The sequence below is a fragment of the Moschus berezovskii genome, chromosome 23 (genome assembly GCF_049115385.1).
Source record: "Moschus berezovskii isolate FMDL1 chromosome 23, NW_MosBer_1.0, whole genome shotgun sequence".
NCBI classification, from domain to species: domain Eukaryota; kingdom Metazoa; phylum Chordata; class Mammalia; order Artiodactyla; family Moschidae; genus Moschus; species Moschus berezovskii.
This window is the reverse complement of record NC_142482.1, coordinates 47,949,357-47,969,505: the sequence shown is the minus strand read 5'-3', so window position 1 is coordinate 47,969,505 and position 20,149 is coordinate 47,949,357. Positions and strand designations below refer to the sequence as shown.

General features: G+C 41.3%; 1 protein-coding gene across 6 annotated transcripts in view; it reads left to right on the top strand.

The window, feature by feature from the left end:
- Positions 1-20,149, top strand: part of CDKAL1 (CDKAL1 threonylcarbamoyladenosine tRNA methylthiotransferase) — a 599,197-nt gene that overhangs the window by 471,146 nt on the left and 107,902 nt on the right. For all 6 annotated transcript variants that reach the window (XM_088831304.1, XM_055407287.2, XM_088831305.1 and 3 more), the window contains one exon: positions 12,335-12,397. In XM_088831304.1, the coding sequence (XP_088687430.1) occupies positions 12,335-12,397 (63 nt within the window). The remainder of the gene's footprint in view (positions 1-12,334; positions 12,398-20,149) is intronic.

Sequence of the window (20,149 nt, the reverse complement as noted above, 5' to 3'; positions counted from 1 at the left end):
CCTGCGTTGTACAGTTAGGACCTTGTTGTTTATCCATTCTGTATGTAACCGTGTGCCTCTGCTAATCTCAAACTCCCAGTCCATCCCTCCCCCAACCCCCACCCCGCTTGGCAACCACAAGTCTGTTCTCCATGTTGCTGCAGATGGCATCGTTTCATTCTTTTTTATGGCTGAGCAGTATTCCATTGTGTATATGCACCACATCTTCTTTATCCATTTATCTGTCAGTGGACATTTAGGCTTCTTCCATGTCTTGGCTTTTGTAAATAATGCTGCAATGCACAAAGGGGTTTAGTAACTAAATTTTAAAGCTTAGAGAGGGTATTTTAGATACAGAGGAAGAGAGTGAAGACAGAAAAACTGTTGAGGAAGCTCTGAGGAATGACCAAATGGCTTTGGTTCAGAGATAGTACCCAAATTACCCAGGGGGCAAGTGACTGGATTAATGTGAGACGGGGGAGCAGGAGTCGTAGGGAAAATGAAGAACAAAGGAATATGCGGAAGCCAAGGTTACCAAGTTGAGTGTTGTGTTCATGAATCACGAGCCTGGGAGAAAAGGTGACCTGCGTTAGTCATTTGAGGCTCAATTTCAAAGGATCAGTGAAAATTAAACCAAAATGATGTGGGATTATGGGGGTGGCAGCATTTGTTGGGCAGATCCCACATGCAAGTCACTTTCTTTAATAAAACATTGTGGACGGAAGTGATGACCAGGACATGGCTTCTGCCCCGAGGAGGCAGTGACACACAGGGAGGGTGGTGAAGAGATCTGTGGAAGCCCATGGTTTAAAAGGTTCTTTCTGTTTTGCTAGGGAGGGGCAGGGATCCAGCACGAATTTGAACTGGGCTTTTCAAATGGATATAATATGTGGAGGTGGTAGGGAAAGCATTCCAGGCAAAGGACCTAGCGTTAGCAAGATATGGACTCAGGAAGAGGCAGGGTCTACCAGAAACGGGACATTATCTTTGGTGTTAGTGGGGAAGGTGGGATGAAGCCCTGATGTAATACTTGAAACTTGATTCTCTGAGTGATGGGAGCCCTTGCAGGTTCTGAAAGAGGAGAGTGACAGATGATCATGTCTTAGAAAATTTACTCCAGCCTCAGGACAGAATTGGGTTAAGCAGTGGTTCTCAACCTTGGCTTCACATTAGACTCACCTGCAAAGATTTAAAATTCCAAATCCCAAGCTGAAGCCCAGATCAGTTAAATCAGCTGTGTGTGCTTAGTCGCTGTCATTTGGAACCCCATAGACTGCAGTCCGCCACGCTCCTCTGTCTGTGGGATTCTCCAGGCAAGAATCCTGGAGTGGGTTGCCATGCCCTCCTCCAGGGGATCTTCCCAACTCAGGGACTTAGGTCAGGTCTCCTGCATTGCAGGCAGACCCTTTACTGTCTGAGTCACCAAAGTCTCTAACAGTGGCACCCAGACATCAGTATTCTTTAAATCCCCCAGGATTCTAGCATTCAACGAGGACTGCACACCAATGACTTTGAACAGGGCTTGGCAGACTCTTTCTGTCAAAGGCCAGATAGTATTTTTGGCTTTATGGGCCATAGGGTTTCTGTTGGAGCCATCCCAGGCCGCTTTGGTCCACAAAAGCAGCCACACACAATATGTGAATGAATGAGTGTGGCTGTGTGCTAATAAAACTTTATGGAAATCTGAATTTTATATAATGTTCACAGATCACCAGTATTCTTGTTCTCTGGATTTTTTTTTTTTTAACAGCCATTCACAAATATAAAAGCACATTGCAGACTGTACAAAACTAGCAGCCAGTCATTATTTGGCCAGTTCTTGATTTTAGAGGGTGAAAATTGGCCTCAGGTAGTCCAGGAAGGAAAACATTTCTACAGCAGTTCAGATAAGAGGCAAAGTTAACTCTCTTTCGTGGTTCATCACAAGGGCAGAGTGAAGATGAGTGACATTGGGTCGATATCTACAGCGACTCACGTTCTCACGCACTACTTTCCAGCACCCAGAGGTTACTGCACAAAGGAGCCTGGAGGGAGGAACCATTGTTTGTGGTGTGGAGAGCTTAGTTCCCCTTTGACTTGGTTCTCTTTGCGGGGATTTGTTTTACGTTGAAAGGCTATTTCTTTTCCCACTGCTTGTGATGGCTTTTCATTCAGCAGCACCCATCACCACCAAATAGCCAAGTCTCCTTCCTTTCTTACCTGCCAGCCATGCCTTTGTTTTCAAAGGATGACCTTTCCTTGCAAACAAATGTTCTCTTTAGAAAGTAAGGTGAGCCTGATATAAGGAGATAGGGCTACTTATATTTTATTTTATCGGATACCACTGAATTTATGCAGGATTCCCTCTACATTTTCTTTCAGCATTTGTTGCCTAGTTAAGGACCTGCCAGGGTAAATGGTGCCCCTGCTCCTCTACCACCCCTACCATGAAACCCAGAGGCTGATTGTTGCTCCTCCTTTCCACTATTTTAGGAAACGTAAGACTGGTGAAAGTTTCCCACTGATACCTGCTGTGCTTTCAAATCAGTGGTACATTGCCACGATGGCCTGGTTATTTTATTTGAGCACCATTACATCCAGTGAAGAGATTCACTTATCTGTTTTCTAACTTCCACTCTTAGAAGTCTGCTATCTCAGTGTTCTCCAAGAAATGCCTGTCCTGACCCTGCCCAACTGTGAAGACTGGAGAAACTAAAGAACACACTCACTCTCCTTGAATTTGCTCTTACAGGAGGCAGAGAAGATTTAAGACTACAGCCAGCAGCGTTCATGGTCATTTCCATTTTCTTGCAGATCTTACTAGAAGATAAGAGGTCAAAAAAAATCTATCAAGTTAGAGCAGTTTTCTTTTTTTTTAATTTTTCCTACCATCCTCACAGTAGAGTTGTTTCTCAAAGAACACAGAAGGAGTAAACATACCACGTAAAGGAAAAACAGACGATATTCTGAAGAGTCTGTTTTCCTGAGTGTATGGGGGTGTTTTTGATCACCAAACATACTTCACATCACTAATTTTTTTTCCACCTATTTCTAAATGTGGGGTTCCATTGTTTAAGTTCCAGGGACTTGTTTTTCCTTCTTTGCAGTGACCTTGAATGATTATCATCATTTTAGGGACACCAGCCAAAAACATACAATGTAAAAGTGAGGTTGTGATTGAACACTGATAATGTCAAGTGCTTTTAATTAAGCTTCTGACGTTTTATACATTGATAACAAAATAAAGGTTCAGGTTTATTAAATTAGCTTTCGACTTGTTTTTTCAAAAGCTCTCACCACATAGGGAACTAAATATATAAAAGCAGCCTGTTCTCTGCAGTCAAAGCTTCAATGAGCCCCAGAGGAATTCCTGCATGGAGTCCATTTTTAAGGAAAGGAAGAGGTCAGGAAATAAGGCAAAGCTACAGAGATAATATGGGGATTAAGAATGGGAATGTCTGGTAGAATTCACAGCCCAGGATGGCAGCAGCTCAAAGACTGTGGGGAACTGAAATAGAAGAACAGAGGTTACCAGTTGGAGGAGACCTTAGCGATCGTCTGGGGTAGTGGCTTTCAGCTTTGGCTGCTCAGTGGAAAACTCAAGAGCATTTAAGTCACAGACTTGCATAGGTCGCACTACGCCAATGAAATCAGCATCACTGGGGGTGAAGACTGGAGTGCAGGTTTACTTGAAAGGCTCCCCAGTGATTCTGACCTGCAAGCAGGGTGGAACCTAACCCGACTCCTTCATTTTACACTGAGGTCCAGAGCAGATGCCCCGCCCAGTGGTCAGAGAGGTGCTGTCGGTCCAGGTTCTTTATCTCAGCGCAGGACTCCCCTCGCCCCTCAGCTGTCTGTGCCAGAAATCACGGTGTCTTCCTCTGCCTTCCCCCGTCTTGTCCTCCTGTCTAACCAAGTGCCCCCCGTCCTGCCTCTGGGCTGTTCTCACATTCATCTCACCTCCTCTCCTTGCCCCTGGCTTCCTCTGGGGCGGCGTCACTTTTTGGAGCCACCGCACCCTCCTCTCTCGGTCTTCAGCCTCTACCTTGCTCCCATGCTCCATCTGTAACACCATGACAGAACTCTCTCTGAGACACACATCTGATCGTTTGTCACAATTCTTCCACCATACGCTTGAATCACTTAGCCGTTTCTTTGGTTCAACAAAGCCACGTCCTTTTTTCTCTGTCGCTGCGTGCCTGTGCGCGACCTACTTTCTTATGGTTTATAAACGGCACAATCTATCTATAGACTCAATTCTTTTCTTTCTGCTTTTATCAGAAACTGACCTCCCCCCAGTAGGTGATACGATTTTCCCTCTTCAACCAAACGTTGTCCTATTTCAGCTGAGTTTAATGGGCCCCGCTTTGCCCACACCCTGACTGAAGGAACCTGCCGATGCAGAAAGTATAATAAAGAATCCCATGGTCAACATCAGACCCGCCTCAGCCCCAGACCACATCCCTGGGAGTCACGGCCTTCACTGGCCTCTGAAGGTGTCCCGGCCGCTTCCTTGCTCATCCCTGACTTCAATGTCTGTAACTACTCTGAGCTTAGTCCTTGCTCTCACTGGTTCTCCCAGTTCCTAGCCCTTCCCCAGCAACCCTTTGGATTCTCAGTGCTTTGTTATTACCTTGCAACTCTTGGCTCTCTCCACCCTTTCGTCTCAGGACACGGTTCTCTGGCTTTCCTGTGGAACACCTGCTGCTTCTGTCACGCAGTGACTGACCAGTGCTTGTTCCCTAGCCCTCATTACCTGGAGTTTTGAGTCCAGCCCCTTGGGTTGAGTTTAGAGCCACACTCTCCTAGTCCCCCTGGCACCATCACTGCCCGATAGTCACCGCTGCCCCTGCACAGCACAAAGGGCAGCTGTTCAGAACTGACCGTCCAGAGCATGAGTTTCCTCGGCTCCTGCCCTCTCACTCCCTGCTGCTGCTACTTGGCAGTTAATCGGCTAACCACTTCTTAGACTCGCTGCCAAAAAGGAAGCAGGAAAAGGTAAGTGTGTTGAAACTCTCGTTTCTTAGCATATCAGTTAGCTAACTTATTTTATTGGTTACTCTAGAATTTGCAACATCCATTTCTAACTAATCCAAAAAAAAAAAAAATCCACTTTCACATAGGATGATAAAACTTCACAGGTAGTGTGAATACTTTGTAATAACAAAATAATCCTCATTCCTTCCTCCCATTCCTTGTATGATGGCCTTACAGGAGGAGTAAGGCCTTATTTCACATATGCGTGAGCATGCATAATCAAATACATTGTTGTTGTTATTATTATTTTGGACAAACTGTTGCCTATTAGATCAATTAAGAATAAGGCTCACATTTCTGACCTATATTATTTTCCTTTTCTCTAAAGAGTTTCTTTTAACCAATTCCCTCAATTTTTCTTTGTCTGAGTCTTCAGTTCAATTCAGTCCCTCAGTCGTGTCTGACTCTTTGTGACCCCATGGACTGCAGCATGCCAGGCTTCCCTGTCCATCATCAACTCCCAGAGCCTGCTCAAACTCATGTACATCGAGGAGGTGAAACCATCCAACCATCTCACTCTGTGTCGTCCCCTTCTCCTCCTGCCTTCAACCTTTCCCAGCATCAAGGTCTTTTCCAATGATTAAGCTCTTCACATCAGGTGGCCAGAGTATTGGAGCTTCAACATTAGTCCTTCCAATGAATATTCAGGGATGACTTTCTTTAAGATTGACTGGTTTGATCTCCTTGCTGTCCAGAGGACTCTCAAGAGTCTTCTCCAACACCACAGTTCAAAAGCATCAATTCTTCAGCGCTCAGCTTTCTTTATGGTCCAACTCTCACACCCATACATGATATGGGTCTTAATTGTTCCTTTATTTTTGAAGGATCATTGTTCAGGGTACAGAATTCTAGGTTGGTGGATTTTTGTCTCACAATACTTCAAATATTTCATTCTACTCTCTCCTTGCCTGCAAGGTTTCTGAAGAGAAGTTTAATGTAACTCTTACCTTTGCTCCTCTGCAGGTAATGTGTCTTTTCCTTTCTGGCATCTTTCAAGATTTTTTCTTAAAAAAAAAAAAAAAAAAAGATTTTTTCTTATCTTTGATTTACTGTAATTTGAAGATGATTTGCCAAGGTTTAGTTTTCTTGGCACGTCTCCTGCTTGATGTTCTCTGAGCTTCCTGAATCTGTGGTTTAGTTCCAGAATCTTCCAGAATTTGACCTTAGTTTGGGGAAATTCTTGGTCATTCTTACTTCAAGTATTTTGTCTTTTCCTCTCTCTCTTTTTTCTCCTCCTATAAGTCCAATAGCATATATGTTATACCTTTTATCTCACAATCTTTGGATATTATCTTTTCTTTCAGTGTTTATTCTCTGCTTTGCAGTTTAGAGGTTTCTATCAAAATATCCCCTAGCTCAGAGATTCTTTCCTCAGCTGTGTTCACTCTGTAAATAAGCCCATAAAGGCATTCTTCATTTCTGTTCCATTATTTTTGATCTCTAACATTTCTTTTGTTTTTTTCCTTAGGATTTCTATCTCTCTGCTTCCAATGTCCATTTGTTCTTCCTGGCTGTTTGCTTTACCCATTAGAGATGTTAGCATACTAATCATAATTGCTTTATGATAATTCTAACTTCTCTGCCATGTCTGGTTGTGACATTTGCTCTGTCTCTTCAAATTGTGGGTGTTTTTTTCCTTTGACATACCTTGTGATGATTCTTGATCGTCAGATATGATGTCCTGGTTAAAAGGAACCGCCTTTAATAATATGGCAAAGTGTAGCAGGGGGGAAGTATTCTGTATTCCTGTGATTGCATCTCAGTCTTTTAGTTAGCCTAGGCCTCTGCACTGTGATCTTCAGAATGTTTTTCTCTGTGATCATCTCAATGTTTTTCACTCTCTTTAGGTAGGATAGGATGGTGAGGTGGGCTGGAGCTGTATGTTCCCTTCCGAGGTCAGTTAGGTAATACCCAGCAGGTTAGGCTCTGATTAGCTAGCTTCTCCTGGGGGCAGACCTTGTGAAGAGCAAAATGCACTGGTGTATTCCAAAACGATTCCTTTTCCCGCTCCTCCTGCCAGAAGCCCAGGGGGATTTTTCTCTAATTTTTCAGTGGGGCTTCTGCTGGTAAATCTCACAGCCTTGCGGGGCCCGCCTACAATCGGATCCCATTGGAGTCCTTAACTCCCAAAGTTGTCAGCACTGAGCTTCCAGTAATTACTGTTCGGGTTTCCCTGCCCCAACCCCAGTCCCAACAAGGACCTGCTCTGCTCAGTTGCTTGTTGGTCTCTCCAGCTGAGGGTGGGTGGGTGGGGAACAGTGTTGCATGTGTCCTTTGCTCTCGTCTGGGTCCAAGACGAGTTGCTGATTTTTCAGAATAGTAACGTTCAAGTTCCTTATAGACAGAACCAGAAACCAGCAGTCAATCCATTGGAACTCAAACTTGTTCTTTTGTCTTCTTACCACAAAGTATGATGAGGACCTGCTGAAACACTTGGGCTTTATTAGAACACACCTTAAACACATCAAACTCCTTGGAAGCTTGTAGGTTTTCTTGTTTTTGAGAATCCATATGTAGAGTTATTACAGTTTCACCTTATACTCAGCACTATTTTATTTTAGAAAACTTTATAAATAGAGAATGGGCCCAGAAAGCATTGAATTTGCTTGGGGAACCAGGAGAAGTAAAATTGGTGGATATTGTTAAAACTCAATTGATTATATTTTGATCGTGTTCAAAATACAAGTTCTCATCACACGTGGAATGCCTTTCAGATCTGAGCTCTGTTGTTATCTTTCATGAAAATTGAAATAATTACATTATCTGCAAACCTGAACTGTTAAAAAAAAATTCTCCCCTAGGACCTTTAATTTTGTTTGGTTTTGTCGAAACAAAGTTTAAACATGTACATAAAAGGGGTCATTGGTGTTTTCTGTCCATTCAGAGTGAGATTCTGACTTCCCCTGGAGGAGGGCAAGGCAACCCACTCCAGTATTCTTGCCTGGAGAATCCCACAGACAGAGGAGCCTGGTGGGCTGCAGTCTCTGGGGTCGCAAAAAGCCCGACACAACGGAGCATGCACGCACATCACTGTGACCCGGACCTTGAGATTAGTGATGAGGTGGACTTGAAGGCACCTTACACAGTTCTCGGGGAGGTGTTTGCCGTACTTACTGTACTTTGGCCACCCTCATTCCAAGTTCATCACACAACTTGTTTAACATGTTTACTTTTTAAACACTTGGAGAATTAACAGGTGGTTGCATGACTGAGATGTTTGTTTTAACAGGCGAAAAAGTGGGAGGTAATTTAGACACACACTATGATGCAATAGGAAAATACCTAATTATTCCATTTTTGGCTCAGCTTTTAGTTTCAGTTAAAACTGCTGATAGCAAGGCTCAACAAGTCTTGTAGCTTCGTATTGTTAACATGGTCTGCATGTGAGAAACTGGCTCACTAGCAACTGGCTTACTTTAGTTACTTGTACACAAAACCTTCTACTTGGCTTTAGTGCTAGAACTTAGTGAAGGGTCTCTTCTCAAAGTTTCTGTCACCAGCAGTTATAATGTGAGTACTGCTGCTAAGCTGCTAAGTCACTTCAGTCGTGTCCGACTCTGTGTGACCCCATAGACGGAAGCCCACCAGGCTCCCCCGTCCCTGGGATTCTCCAGGCAAGAACACTGGAGTGGGTTGCCATTTCCTTCTCCAATGTGTGAAAGTGGAAAGTGGAAAGTGAAAAGTGAAAGTGAAGTCGCTCAGTCGTGTCCGACCCTTAGCGACCCCACGGACTGCAGCCTACCAGGCTCCTCCATCCATGGGATTTTCTAGGCAATAGTACTGGAGTGGCTTGCCATTGCCTTCTCCAAATGTGAGTACAGAAAGCTCCAAAAGCCCTATATCTATTTCAACATGCTCTCAAAGACAACTTGTAACATTCTCTGAGTATAGAATGCTCAGAATGCAAAATCCTGAAAAAACAGCTAATTGATATTTTCCTTGATATGTTCATCCTGATGTGTCAGGATATAGGTTATGATCGATTCTTGAACTGTCTTCATTCGGTGAGCAAAAGGAACAAGGAATTTTGCTGAACAAATAGTTGTTGATTTGGTTTGGGGTCATGGGACTATTGCCAGAAGCGGACATGGTCAAAGATAGTGAGTGATTCTGTGACTAGATCAGAGATGGCTATTTCTATAACATTTTTGGTAAAGGGTCAGATAGTAAATACTTTAGCACTTATGAACTATAGAGTCTCTGTTGCAACCACTCAAATTCTGCTGTTATAGCATGAAGGCAGCCATAGATAATACATAAGCAAGTGAATGTGACTATTATTTTTCATTAAAATTTTATTTGCAGAAACAACCAATATAACTGAATTGACACAGGGACCATCATTTGTCAACCCCTATTCTAGATCCCAGAAGATGCAGCTCTGGGCTACATGACTTAACCTCACAGGAGAAACAGCAGTGGTATTCAGTTAACTGGACTAATAATATATAACCTTCCATAGTCACAGCCAGGACGTCACTGTAGTTGTATATAGTAAATTTGTTCTCAGACAAAAGCGCATACTTTCTTTACTGTCTTCTTTTTGGGTTTAATCTGAATAGTGTTATTTGCTATTTTTTTATACCCTACTTTCTTCCCCAAATAATAGAAGGTATATTTAGGTTTTAGCAATCAAAATAAAGATATAAAATCCAAACGCACATAAAAAAGCCACACCAAACTACCTCTGCCTATCCCTTATCCACTTGCTGACTTAAGCTGGTAGCTTTGCCATTTTTGGACTGATCAGTCCTGGGGACACCTCCTAAGCTGAATACTGATATGCCGCCTATTTTATCTTCTCTAGCATAATTTCCTTTCTGAAGAAAAAAAAAAATTTCCCCAGTGTTTTATATTGTCTCCTACCAAAGGAAGTGTTAATATCCGTCATTTCTCTTCTGATTGAAGTATAAGCCAAGAACTGTTAAACCAGCTAAGTGGGTGTATGGAAAGGAAAGAGAAAATTAGAAGCTAATGAAAACTCTGGTGGGCAGGTGACCTGTTCAGAACAAATGCCAGGGCTCGGAGAGCCATGAAACTGTTTCCATACAGTTAGACATACATCTTTGCTCTCCAGAGAAATGGAGTTAGGTTACTGGGCAGCCAAGTGGTCAGCAACACGGCTCAGAGGTGGACAGGGGAAGTGGGAATTTTGGCTGAGCTGCAGGGAGGGATGTCTGCTAGTGGGTATCAGAAGTGGAAACAGGCCAAGTGATTTGAAGGACTGCTTACTTGAATTGGGCTCCAAAGACAGTTCCAAAGTAGAGAACTAACCTGTAGGAAACCCATGAGCGTGTACCAATGACTCTAACACAAAGTCCTCATTGATATTAGCTCTGACTTCTTAACCAGGTAGATGCCAAAAGTCATGTAGGACCTATGCTGGAGATCTACGTGGCTTTCACCCTGGGGAGGTGCAATGGGTGTGCTCAGGAGGAGACTGGAGTTTAAAGGAAGGAAGTCCTTCCCTGGGAAATGTGGGTACCAGGCAAGGATCAACAGCATCAGAGTAGACCCAGAAGCCAGACGGGGGCAGTCTTATGGACAGACTGGCCACTCTCATGACAGAATTTTAAGATGTGGTAGATGAGATGGTTGGATGGCATCACCAACTCAATGGACATGAGTTTGAGCAAGCTCTGGGAGTTGGTGATGGACAAGGAAACCTGGCATGCTGCAGTCCATGGGGTCACAGAGTCAGACACGACTGAGCAACTGAACTGAACTGAAGTGGGCTAACTCTATGATACCCAAAATCTAAATACAAGAAATGCATTCCATAATCAGCAGCTGGGATGGTGTTTAATACCTGTTTTTAAAAATGTCTTATGTTTTCTTTAAATTTATAAATGTTCTAACCTTTAAACAGAGAAGAGAAATTAAGAATTTCCAACCTAAGCCATAATCCCTTTTCTCATTCACTCTTGGTGAGAGGGAAGGTTGGAGGAGGGGGCTGCCTGGCTGTTCCTATCAAGGTGATAAACATGCCTACTCCTTGATTCTGCAACTGGACTTCCATAATTTATCCTTTTAAAAAACACACACTCTCAAGCTGGCCTAGATGTTTGTGCAAAGATTATCATTATATTTATAAATTGAAACGCATTGCAGGAAGAAAGTTCAGATTTCAGGAGTTTTTGGATTTTAGAACTCTTAAGGGATCACAGTGCTGGATATACAGGCACTTAAGTTTGGCAAGGATAAATAGTGAAGTGGAAAAAAAGTAAATTTGAGAAGAATGTATACAGAATGATCCTTTTTCTTTGAAAGTAAAAGTTTTCAGTTGTGTGTGAAGATATATGCACAGAAAGTCTGGAAACATCCACAAAATTTCTCACAGTGGTTATGGGAAGGTGGACAGATCACAGTGGATTAACACGCTGATTAAACAATTAGTAAACAAAGCAATCAGTAAAACAAAAGTAAACAAGCTGATTCTTACAGTCACCTCTCCTAAGAGAATAGCACCCTTCATTATCACAGATGCTGGATATAAGGAGATGGAGAGGCCTCACTTCTTGTAATGAAGAAGACATCATGAGAAGTGAAGGGGGCTTTTCTTCTCGTAACTGTGTATGAGAGTCACGTGTTGTCATTACTGATACAGTTGGTATATGCCTGTCTAACTCAGGTATATCCGTTTATTCATTAGTTCAGCAAATATTTATTGAGTGCCTACTGTGTGTGAGACATCATCATATCTATAGCAGTCATGTATATGTATGCGTGCACGCGTGGTAAGTCACTTGAGTTGTGTCTGACTCTTTGTGACCCTGTGGACTGTAGCCCACCAGGCTTCTCTGTCCATGGTATTCTCCGGCAGGAATACTGGAATGGGTTGCTATTCCCTTCTCCAGGGGATCTGCTCAATCCAGGTCTCCAACCTGTGTCTCCAGCTTCCGCATTGCAGGTAGATTCTTTTACCGCTGAGCCTCCAGGGAAGCCTCGCTCATGCCCAACTCAGAGTAACAAAAGAAGTTGGGGTTGCTGTGAAACTGAAACTGTTCTAAATGTATTTTCTTTCTTCTCATATTTTTTTTTCATTTTAGTGTCTGAATTATGCTTTTGTAATAAGTGGAGTTGTAATTATGAAACTTTCCAGAAAGAGATTGCCTGGCTGGTCTGTAACAGCGATCCACATGACCATCAAGTAGCCTTGGTTTCTGGTTGTATCCCTTTATCCCAAATTAACCATGTAGGTCCTCGGCCTTTACAAAGGAAAAATCTCGAAATAATGTCATAAAGTAGATAGATAGAGCTAGAGATCTACATTTAGATATATACACGTGTATGTATTTTTGCCACCTGTCAACTCAAAGGTTTGTGTTTTCTCCCACAGAAAAAGCAAAGAACAAAAGAGCTTTCTCGGGTATTTCATTCATACAACCCATATGATCACAAGGTAAGAGAAGCATGTTATTAGTGTAATTGGGTAATATAAGTCCTTCTGCATGTAGAGCACGATGTTCACCAGTACACAGTGATTTTGAAGTACATTCTACCAATTGCATTTATATTTCAGTTTTAATTTTTAATTCTTTATCTCTTATAAAGAAGAGAGAAAATTTGTATTTCTGAACTAAAATATTCTTCTGTATTCACTTTAAAATCTGGTTACATATTGTCATTGAAGCCTCAAAGACCGTGAAAAGACAGATTTGGGGGGTGTTTTTCGATTAGTGGGTTTTTTCCTTTCCAAACAGTGTAGTAAATGAACTTAGCTTTTGAATTGATGAAGATAGTTGAAGTATTATCTGCCAACTCTCGGTTCACCATTGCTCCCGACAGAAAGTTATATTTCTTAAAAACAAACAAACAAACAAACAAACACTCTACCAGCAAGCAGTGCCTAGAATTATACCTGAAATATTCACTCCCGAGAGCTTTGCTATACCGAAGACCACATAGTTAATGACCTTGGTTCTCCATCCATCCAATAACTTCACAGCCAGTCTTGTTGCATTTATACCCCACACTCTCCACTCCCTGTCTTTGAAGAATTCTTAAGTCTCTTCTCACTGATAAGTATTTCACTATATATTTGTAAAACATAAATTCTTAAAAAAAAAAAAAAGCCCCTAACTTTTTAAAGAAAATATGCAATATCACATCTTCATGGGGAAATATATGAAAGTATCCTGAGACTTGTTCAAATCTTCTATATCATGTTTTAAGGTTCCGATAAATCTGTTAATTTGAGGTGATTTCAGAAGCAAACAAAACATTTGCATGGTTGAAATGCTGATATAAACTTAAATCTTTATCTATGAATTTACAAAGAGACATGTGGTAGGGATTTTTTAACTAGCCAAAATAAGGAGTGTGAAAACTACTTTCTTCATTTGAGAATACAGAGATGTCTGGATTCAGGAGGAAAAAAAATTGTGTGCGTTGTTCATAGAAGTTGAAAGAATTTGAATAGCCTCTGGTGTTTCTATAGTAACCAGTTGACGTAAGCATCAAAAATCTGTCAAAAGAGATGTTGTATTCCATGTCACCACAGCGATGTACAAGACTAAACATTTATCATTTCAAGTTAAATTTTTCAAGTGAAATCGATCAGTGCAGAGTAGCAATTTGTTGGAAAGAGCTTGAGCAAGCCAGGAGTGTCTGACAATGCAGGCGGAAGATGCAGACTGATAAGTAACACCACAGCCAGAGGAATGAGATTGGCCAGATTTCCGATGGGAAAGTTGCCTTTTTTTTTTTAGACAGTATCATTTAATTAACATAAATACAACAGTGGCTTAAGTTAATATTTAACAGCAGCAGCAACAATAGGCTGTGACAAATCAAAGGTTTTGCCTGACTTGTCTAATTTTGCCCACTTCTAACATTTTTTGAATTCACTGTTAAGGGAAATTCCATTATTCTTTTATTAGAACTCTTAATGGAGCTTAGCCACTCACAGCTTCTCCTGGCTTCCTCTTCATATCCTTTGTGGCATTGTATCAAAGTCACCTCAGATGATTTTGGCTTCCTCTGTGAAGACTTCATTCCTCTACAAATTAGTCATCAGGCAGTGAGGAATTGAACGTAAATGCTAGATGGAGTTCCCTTTGATCTATGCTTTAAGGTCGGTCATAAATTACTCTTAAGTGGCTAGACGGCTTGATGAGTGATTTTTGAAGCACCCAGGGTTTAGCCTGATGGCATTCTGTTTTATTCTATATGTGCAATAAAAAGGGGGAAATTTTCTAGGAAAATTTCTCCTTCCCCTTACTCACCTACTCATGTTTTTCTAAACTCCTTCCAGGCAGGTTTAACCATTTTACTTTTAACCATGTCTCTTGAATCATGGGCATTGAGTGAGGTCGCTGTTTTCTCAATATTAGAATGTTCCTTTTTTCTCCATAAATAAAATAATAGAAGATGTGATTTGAGTTACCTTGTCATTTTAATTACCCAATTATATTCAAATTAGTTTTCTAGACAGATAGATTTTAGTGTAAAATGTTTTGTAAGATGTGGTTAAAATTGGTTTAAACATCTTATGCTCAATGAGCTTTCTGGAGAGATCTTTCAGGTTAAATATGTACATATGTCGTAAATGAAAGCTTATATAAAATGAAATATAGGCTGTCTGGGATTTGCTTTAAAAAAGAATTGAAAGGGGGACATGGGTAGGGCACAGTAAAAATAAGGTTGGCCTTGTGTTGATGATTATCAAAACTAAATTATTGGTTTGTGGGAGTTCATCCTTGTATTCTGTGCATTTTTTTTTATATGATTGAAATTTTCCATAGTAAAAATGATGCCAGAAGTGAAAAAAAACAAACCACTGTGGTCTACTCCTGGGAGTGAGTGTTATGGTATTCTATTCTTCTCTAGCTAGATTTTTTTAATTGTTCATTTTTCCCTTGATGTAAATTTGTACCAAAGAAGGAATACTTAGCATTTCAGAAGGTTCATAATGCTGAGTAAACTCAGAAATGCAAATCCTGTTCTCAAGTTGGCATAATTTTCTGGGGGTTCATCCCAAATTATAGTGGGTCACTTAAATGAGAGTCTTGCCTCCGAGAAACTGTTGAGACCGTTGTAATGACAAAGGGGAGTCAGTCCACCAGTTTGTTCTCAGTGAGTCACTTATGTTTGCTCTCCTTTTCTCCGCCAAACTGAGACTGCGCCTGCCTGACCCCAGACACAGGAAAGTCACCAGGTTAAACAAATTTGTTGAGTGAAGCCAGGTGCGTTTCTTAATCAGACTTGAAAGCGATTGTTTAGGTTGTAAATGGTCAGTTGGTTTTCGCTAAGTGCTGTTGCAAAAAGCAAATAGAGCTTAGGGCAAAATGAGCACTCAGAATGAGTCTTGGGGAAAATACTCGACTTGTTTTTTTTATACTCTGAGTCAAATTTTGCTGGAGCCTGGAAGAATTTTGCTTTGGATTGTTATCTCTAGTCCTATGTTCATGTTTTTTAAAAATTGTTTTTAGGAATTCTCGTAAACATACACAGAAAGGCTTGACCAAACCCTAAGTCTCGTTTCTCTCTCCTAATAAAAAGGGAACATTGGTAAAGGAAATCCAGTAGCCACAGGTAATCTGATTGTGTTTTGTACATTATATTCTTTCCTTTGTTGTTTTAATAAACACATAATAAACAGAGCTTGGAATTTCTGAAACCACATCACAGCTAACCACAAGCTTATAGGACCAAAGGTCTCCCAGGCCAAGGACAGCCAACCTGGAGTTGCATTTTTCCTTTGGATATGTCAAGGACAAGTGGAATCGGTTATCATTAGAACGTTGTTATTAAAGCTATGCAGATTAGCATATGCTTTTCGTCTCTGACCTGAAGAAAATATTGCCATGCATATATAAGATATCTCCCTCCTTCCTATTTCCTTCTTTTCTTTCTTGTTACATATTATCAGAATTATGTGTTGGGGGAAATCTAGGTTTATCAGCTAAATACAGATGTTTATAATTTGCTACTGTAAAATACGAACATACTTGGAAAGGAAAAGGTACACAATTCTGTTTAGGTCTGTAGTGGTTTTTACATCTGCAAAATTCAGTACTTCCTAAACATAGATGATCTGTATGAATAATATATGGTTTTTCCCGTGGTCATGTATGGATGTGAGAGTTGGACTGTGAAGAAAGCTGATCACCGAAGAATTGATGCTTTTGAACTGTGGTGTTAGAGAAGACTCTTGAGAGTCCCTTGTACTGCAAGGAGATCCAACCAGTCCATTCTAGAGGAGATCAATCCTGGGTGTTCATTGGAAGGACTGATGCTAAAGCTGAAACTCCAATACTTTGGCCACCTCATGCGATGAGTTGACTCACTGGAAAAGACTCTGATGCTGGGAAAGGTTGGGGGCGGGAGGAGAAGGGGACGACGGAGAATGAGATGGCTGGATGGCATCACCGACTCTGTGGACATGAGTTTGAGTGAACTCTGGGAGTTGGTGATGGACAGGGAGGCCTGGCGTGCTGTGATTCATGGGGTCGCGGAGAGTCGGACACAACTGAGCTACTGGACTGAACTGAACTGAACAACAATTAAAAATGAGTCTTTTTCACAGGTTGTCATTGTTATAGTTTCTGTATTTTGTGAAGTGGGCTTCTCATTTTCTTTTACTGACTGTTGTTGTTGGAATAATTTTCTATGTAAATCAGTGGACGCACATGAGTAGGAACATACTTGTGTTGGTGAAGTAAACTTTGCTTTGTCTTTTGATGACCAGTGTTATTTTAATGATTTTTTTTCTACACACATAGACATGTATCGCTTGAACTGTAAACAGACTCATGTGTGTCCAAAAAAACAGCTGCCCATGAATTGAATACACTTGAGAAGTTAGCATATGAATAGACAGAAAATCACTCAACCGGAGGTCTTTTGTGTAGCGATCTTAGCGGTCACAAACACACCCCAAAACCTGAGAGTAAGCCAGCCTAGGCCCAGACTGTCAGAGTCATCTAATTCTGTCTCCCTGCCTCGTTAGTTCCTCAGTTCTCCATCCACAAACATCCACTTTTTAAAAAAAAAAAAAGTCCTAACAAACATAGATGCCTGGTTTCCCAAACCACAGTCAACTCTAGCGGCAGTTAGAGAGGGTGGTTATCGCTTCAAGAAGTCAGAGCTCCATTAAGAAGTGGCAGCGTGCAAAATGAGTGCAAGGTCGGCCGTAAAAGCTCTGTCATTAACAGAGGGGTTCTGAATGTGCCGCTGCCCAAGGCCGCTTACGGTGGGTCCAGATAGCCCTGTCATACATCTTTTGTAGTCCCAGAGTAAAGTAACTGGACCTAAATTACCTCAGGAAACAGATGTTTTCTTTAAAAAATAGTTGAGATGTGTATAACCTATTTTTGCAAACATTGATCGGGATAAATGGTATTTATCCTGAAAACTCTCTTCGGAAGAGCTGGTTGTTAATAACGTTGGATAAAGGAAGTATGTGTTACTCCAGAGAGTGGTTTAATAAATGAGTGGTTGAACACGTACTGGTAATTGGGTAAAGAAATGAACCAGGTGGGACAGAAAAGGTATGAGAGCATCAGAGGTGAGAAGGGTAGAATCTGTCTTCCCCCAATTATTTATTTATTTAATTAGATACTCTAAAATTATTCCAGCCTTTGAGAATTACTATATGTTTATCCTAAAGCTTATCCTAGGCATACCTTGAGTGAATACTTTAAGTAGTGAATCAGCGCAATGCATTTTCTTAATTTCTGAATGATTTTTGGCTGCACTGGGTTTTCATTACTATGCACAGACTTTCTCGAGTTTTAGTGAGTGGGGCTACTCTCTATTTGTGGTACACGGGCTTCTGCTCTTGTTGCAGAGCCCAGGCTCTAGGCGCGTGGGCTGAGTAATTGTGGCACATGGGCATGGTTGCCCTGAGGCATGTGGAATCTTCCCAGACCAGGAATTGAACCCATGTGCCCTGCATGGTAGGCAGAGTCTCAACCACTGGGCTACCAGGGAAGTCCAGTACAGTGCAGCTTTACCTGCAGTATTAAATATACGAAAATAATTGACACATGTTTCCCTTATCCACACTTCCTAAGATTACCTTAAGAACTGTTGTGAATACAAATACTTCTTGGAATTCGTACCTACTAGTGTATAGTGAACTATGTAATAGAAAGTGTAAAATTATATTTTCAGCAGCTTCATTTGGGCAAAAGCCCAAAATCTATTTCAGAAGTCTTGGGGAAAAGAAGTCTTCGGTTATATACCGTCCTTTCTTCCCTAAGAGACTAGTAATCTCTATGGCATCAAGTTTCATGAATCCACATATCACAACTTAAGCCAAAGAAACAGTCTCGTATCAGAAAATCATCTACAGATTTACATTTTTCCATTAACGACATCTGTCTAGTAATTTAAGTTAGAAGTTACTTTATCCAGTTCTTTATGTTTGAAGAGTCACAGCCATTTGACTCAATCCTGAGGCAGCTACAGAACTGTCAAACCTCCATCATACCCTGTGCTTGGAGTGAAGTAGCATCGGAGTGCCTTTGGGTTGTACATTTAGAGAAGGAGATGCGGGTTTGGATTATTGCCTGCTGGCCCTGTTGGGCTTTGAGCTATCTGCTGTCTGGAAATAGCAACTTCAGTTCTTAATGGATCCAGCACTCTTTGATAGCCAGATTTTCATGGCACATGCATAGGAAGAGACAAGTTATTGATTTGCCATGTTTATGCCATGCTTAAAATGGTTCTCTGCAGCAGATTGGGCAAACCTATTTGTGCACTTAACTCTAGTCCCCATCTTTGGTAAAGACTAAAAGTTGTTTAAAAAGTAATTTGGGGGATGTTGCTAAATAGCAGGAACAATTGGATAAACGTCTGATTGAGTTTCCTTATTGTTACACGTGTCACATGTCATACTAAAACCATAGTTTTAGTAAACTAAAGAGCATTGATGCTAAAGCTGAAACTCCAATACTTTGGCCACCTCATGCGAAGAGTTGACTCACTGGAAAAGACTCTGATGCTGGGAGGGATTGGGGGCAGGAGGAGAAGGGGACAACAGAGAATGAGATGGCTGGATGGCATCACTGACTCGATGGATGTGAGTTTGAGTGAACTCCAGGAGTTGGTGATGGACAGGGAGACCTGGCGTGCTATGATTCATGGGGTCTCAAAGAGTTGGACATGATTGAGCGACTGAACTGAACTGAAAGAGCATACAGCATACTAAAACCATGCTCAGGTTATGGCCTTGGAACACAGGGAAGTGAGCACTTCAGTAAATATTAAACTCATTTCATTGGCCTCAGGAACTCTACACTAAAGTTGTATGAGTAACTCAGTCTCAAAATAATGGACATTCTAAAGAGCTCTTTTGGTGCAAAAGCTGTGCTTCCTGCTCAAGGTAACCATATAATTGTTACCAAAGAGGCAGATATAGTTCTGCTATTTCTGGCTTCAAGAATAGGTATCTCCAGACACCCTTTTGATTCCTGATCCATGCCAACCTTATCCAAAAGCTTTTTCTTTATTTTTAACTTTTCTCAGCTTGTGATTCAAGTTGAATAACAGGTCATGTTTCCTGGAGCCTAACTTTGATATTGTACCATTGTATTTTTCTCTTTTCCTTCTAACATGGCATTGTTCTAAAACTTAAACTTTTTTTTTTTTTAACACATTGATTTATTTTGTTACTGTAACTTCAGGGATAGGTTGCATCTGCTGCTGCTAAGTCACTTCAGTCGTGTCCAACTCTGTGTGACCCCATAGACGGCAGCCCACCAGGCTCCCCCGTCCCTGGCTCCAGGCAAGAACACTGGAGTGGGTTGCCATTTCCTTCTCCAATGTGTGAAAGTGAAGTCGCTCAGTCATGTCTGACTCATAGCGACCCCATGGACTGCAGCCTACCAGGCTCCTCCGTCCATGGGATTTTCTAGGCAAGAGTACTGGAGTGGCTTGCCATTGCCTTCTCCGAGGTTGTATCTAAGTATGTGTAAGTAACGAAGATTTTAGTGGCATGTTAAAATGATTTATCTAGGGACCCATAGAGGTCAGAATTCTGCTCTGGCAATTTCCCTGAGGATTGGCAAGGAGACTGAAATCTGATTAAATTATTATCAGCAGCAGCATCATTACACTACTTAAAGCATACCATGTAACTGGTATCATTCTCAGAGCTTTGCATATACACATTTAATCTTCATACCAACTCTATCAGTACTGTCAT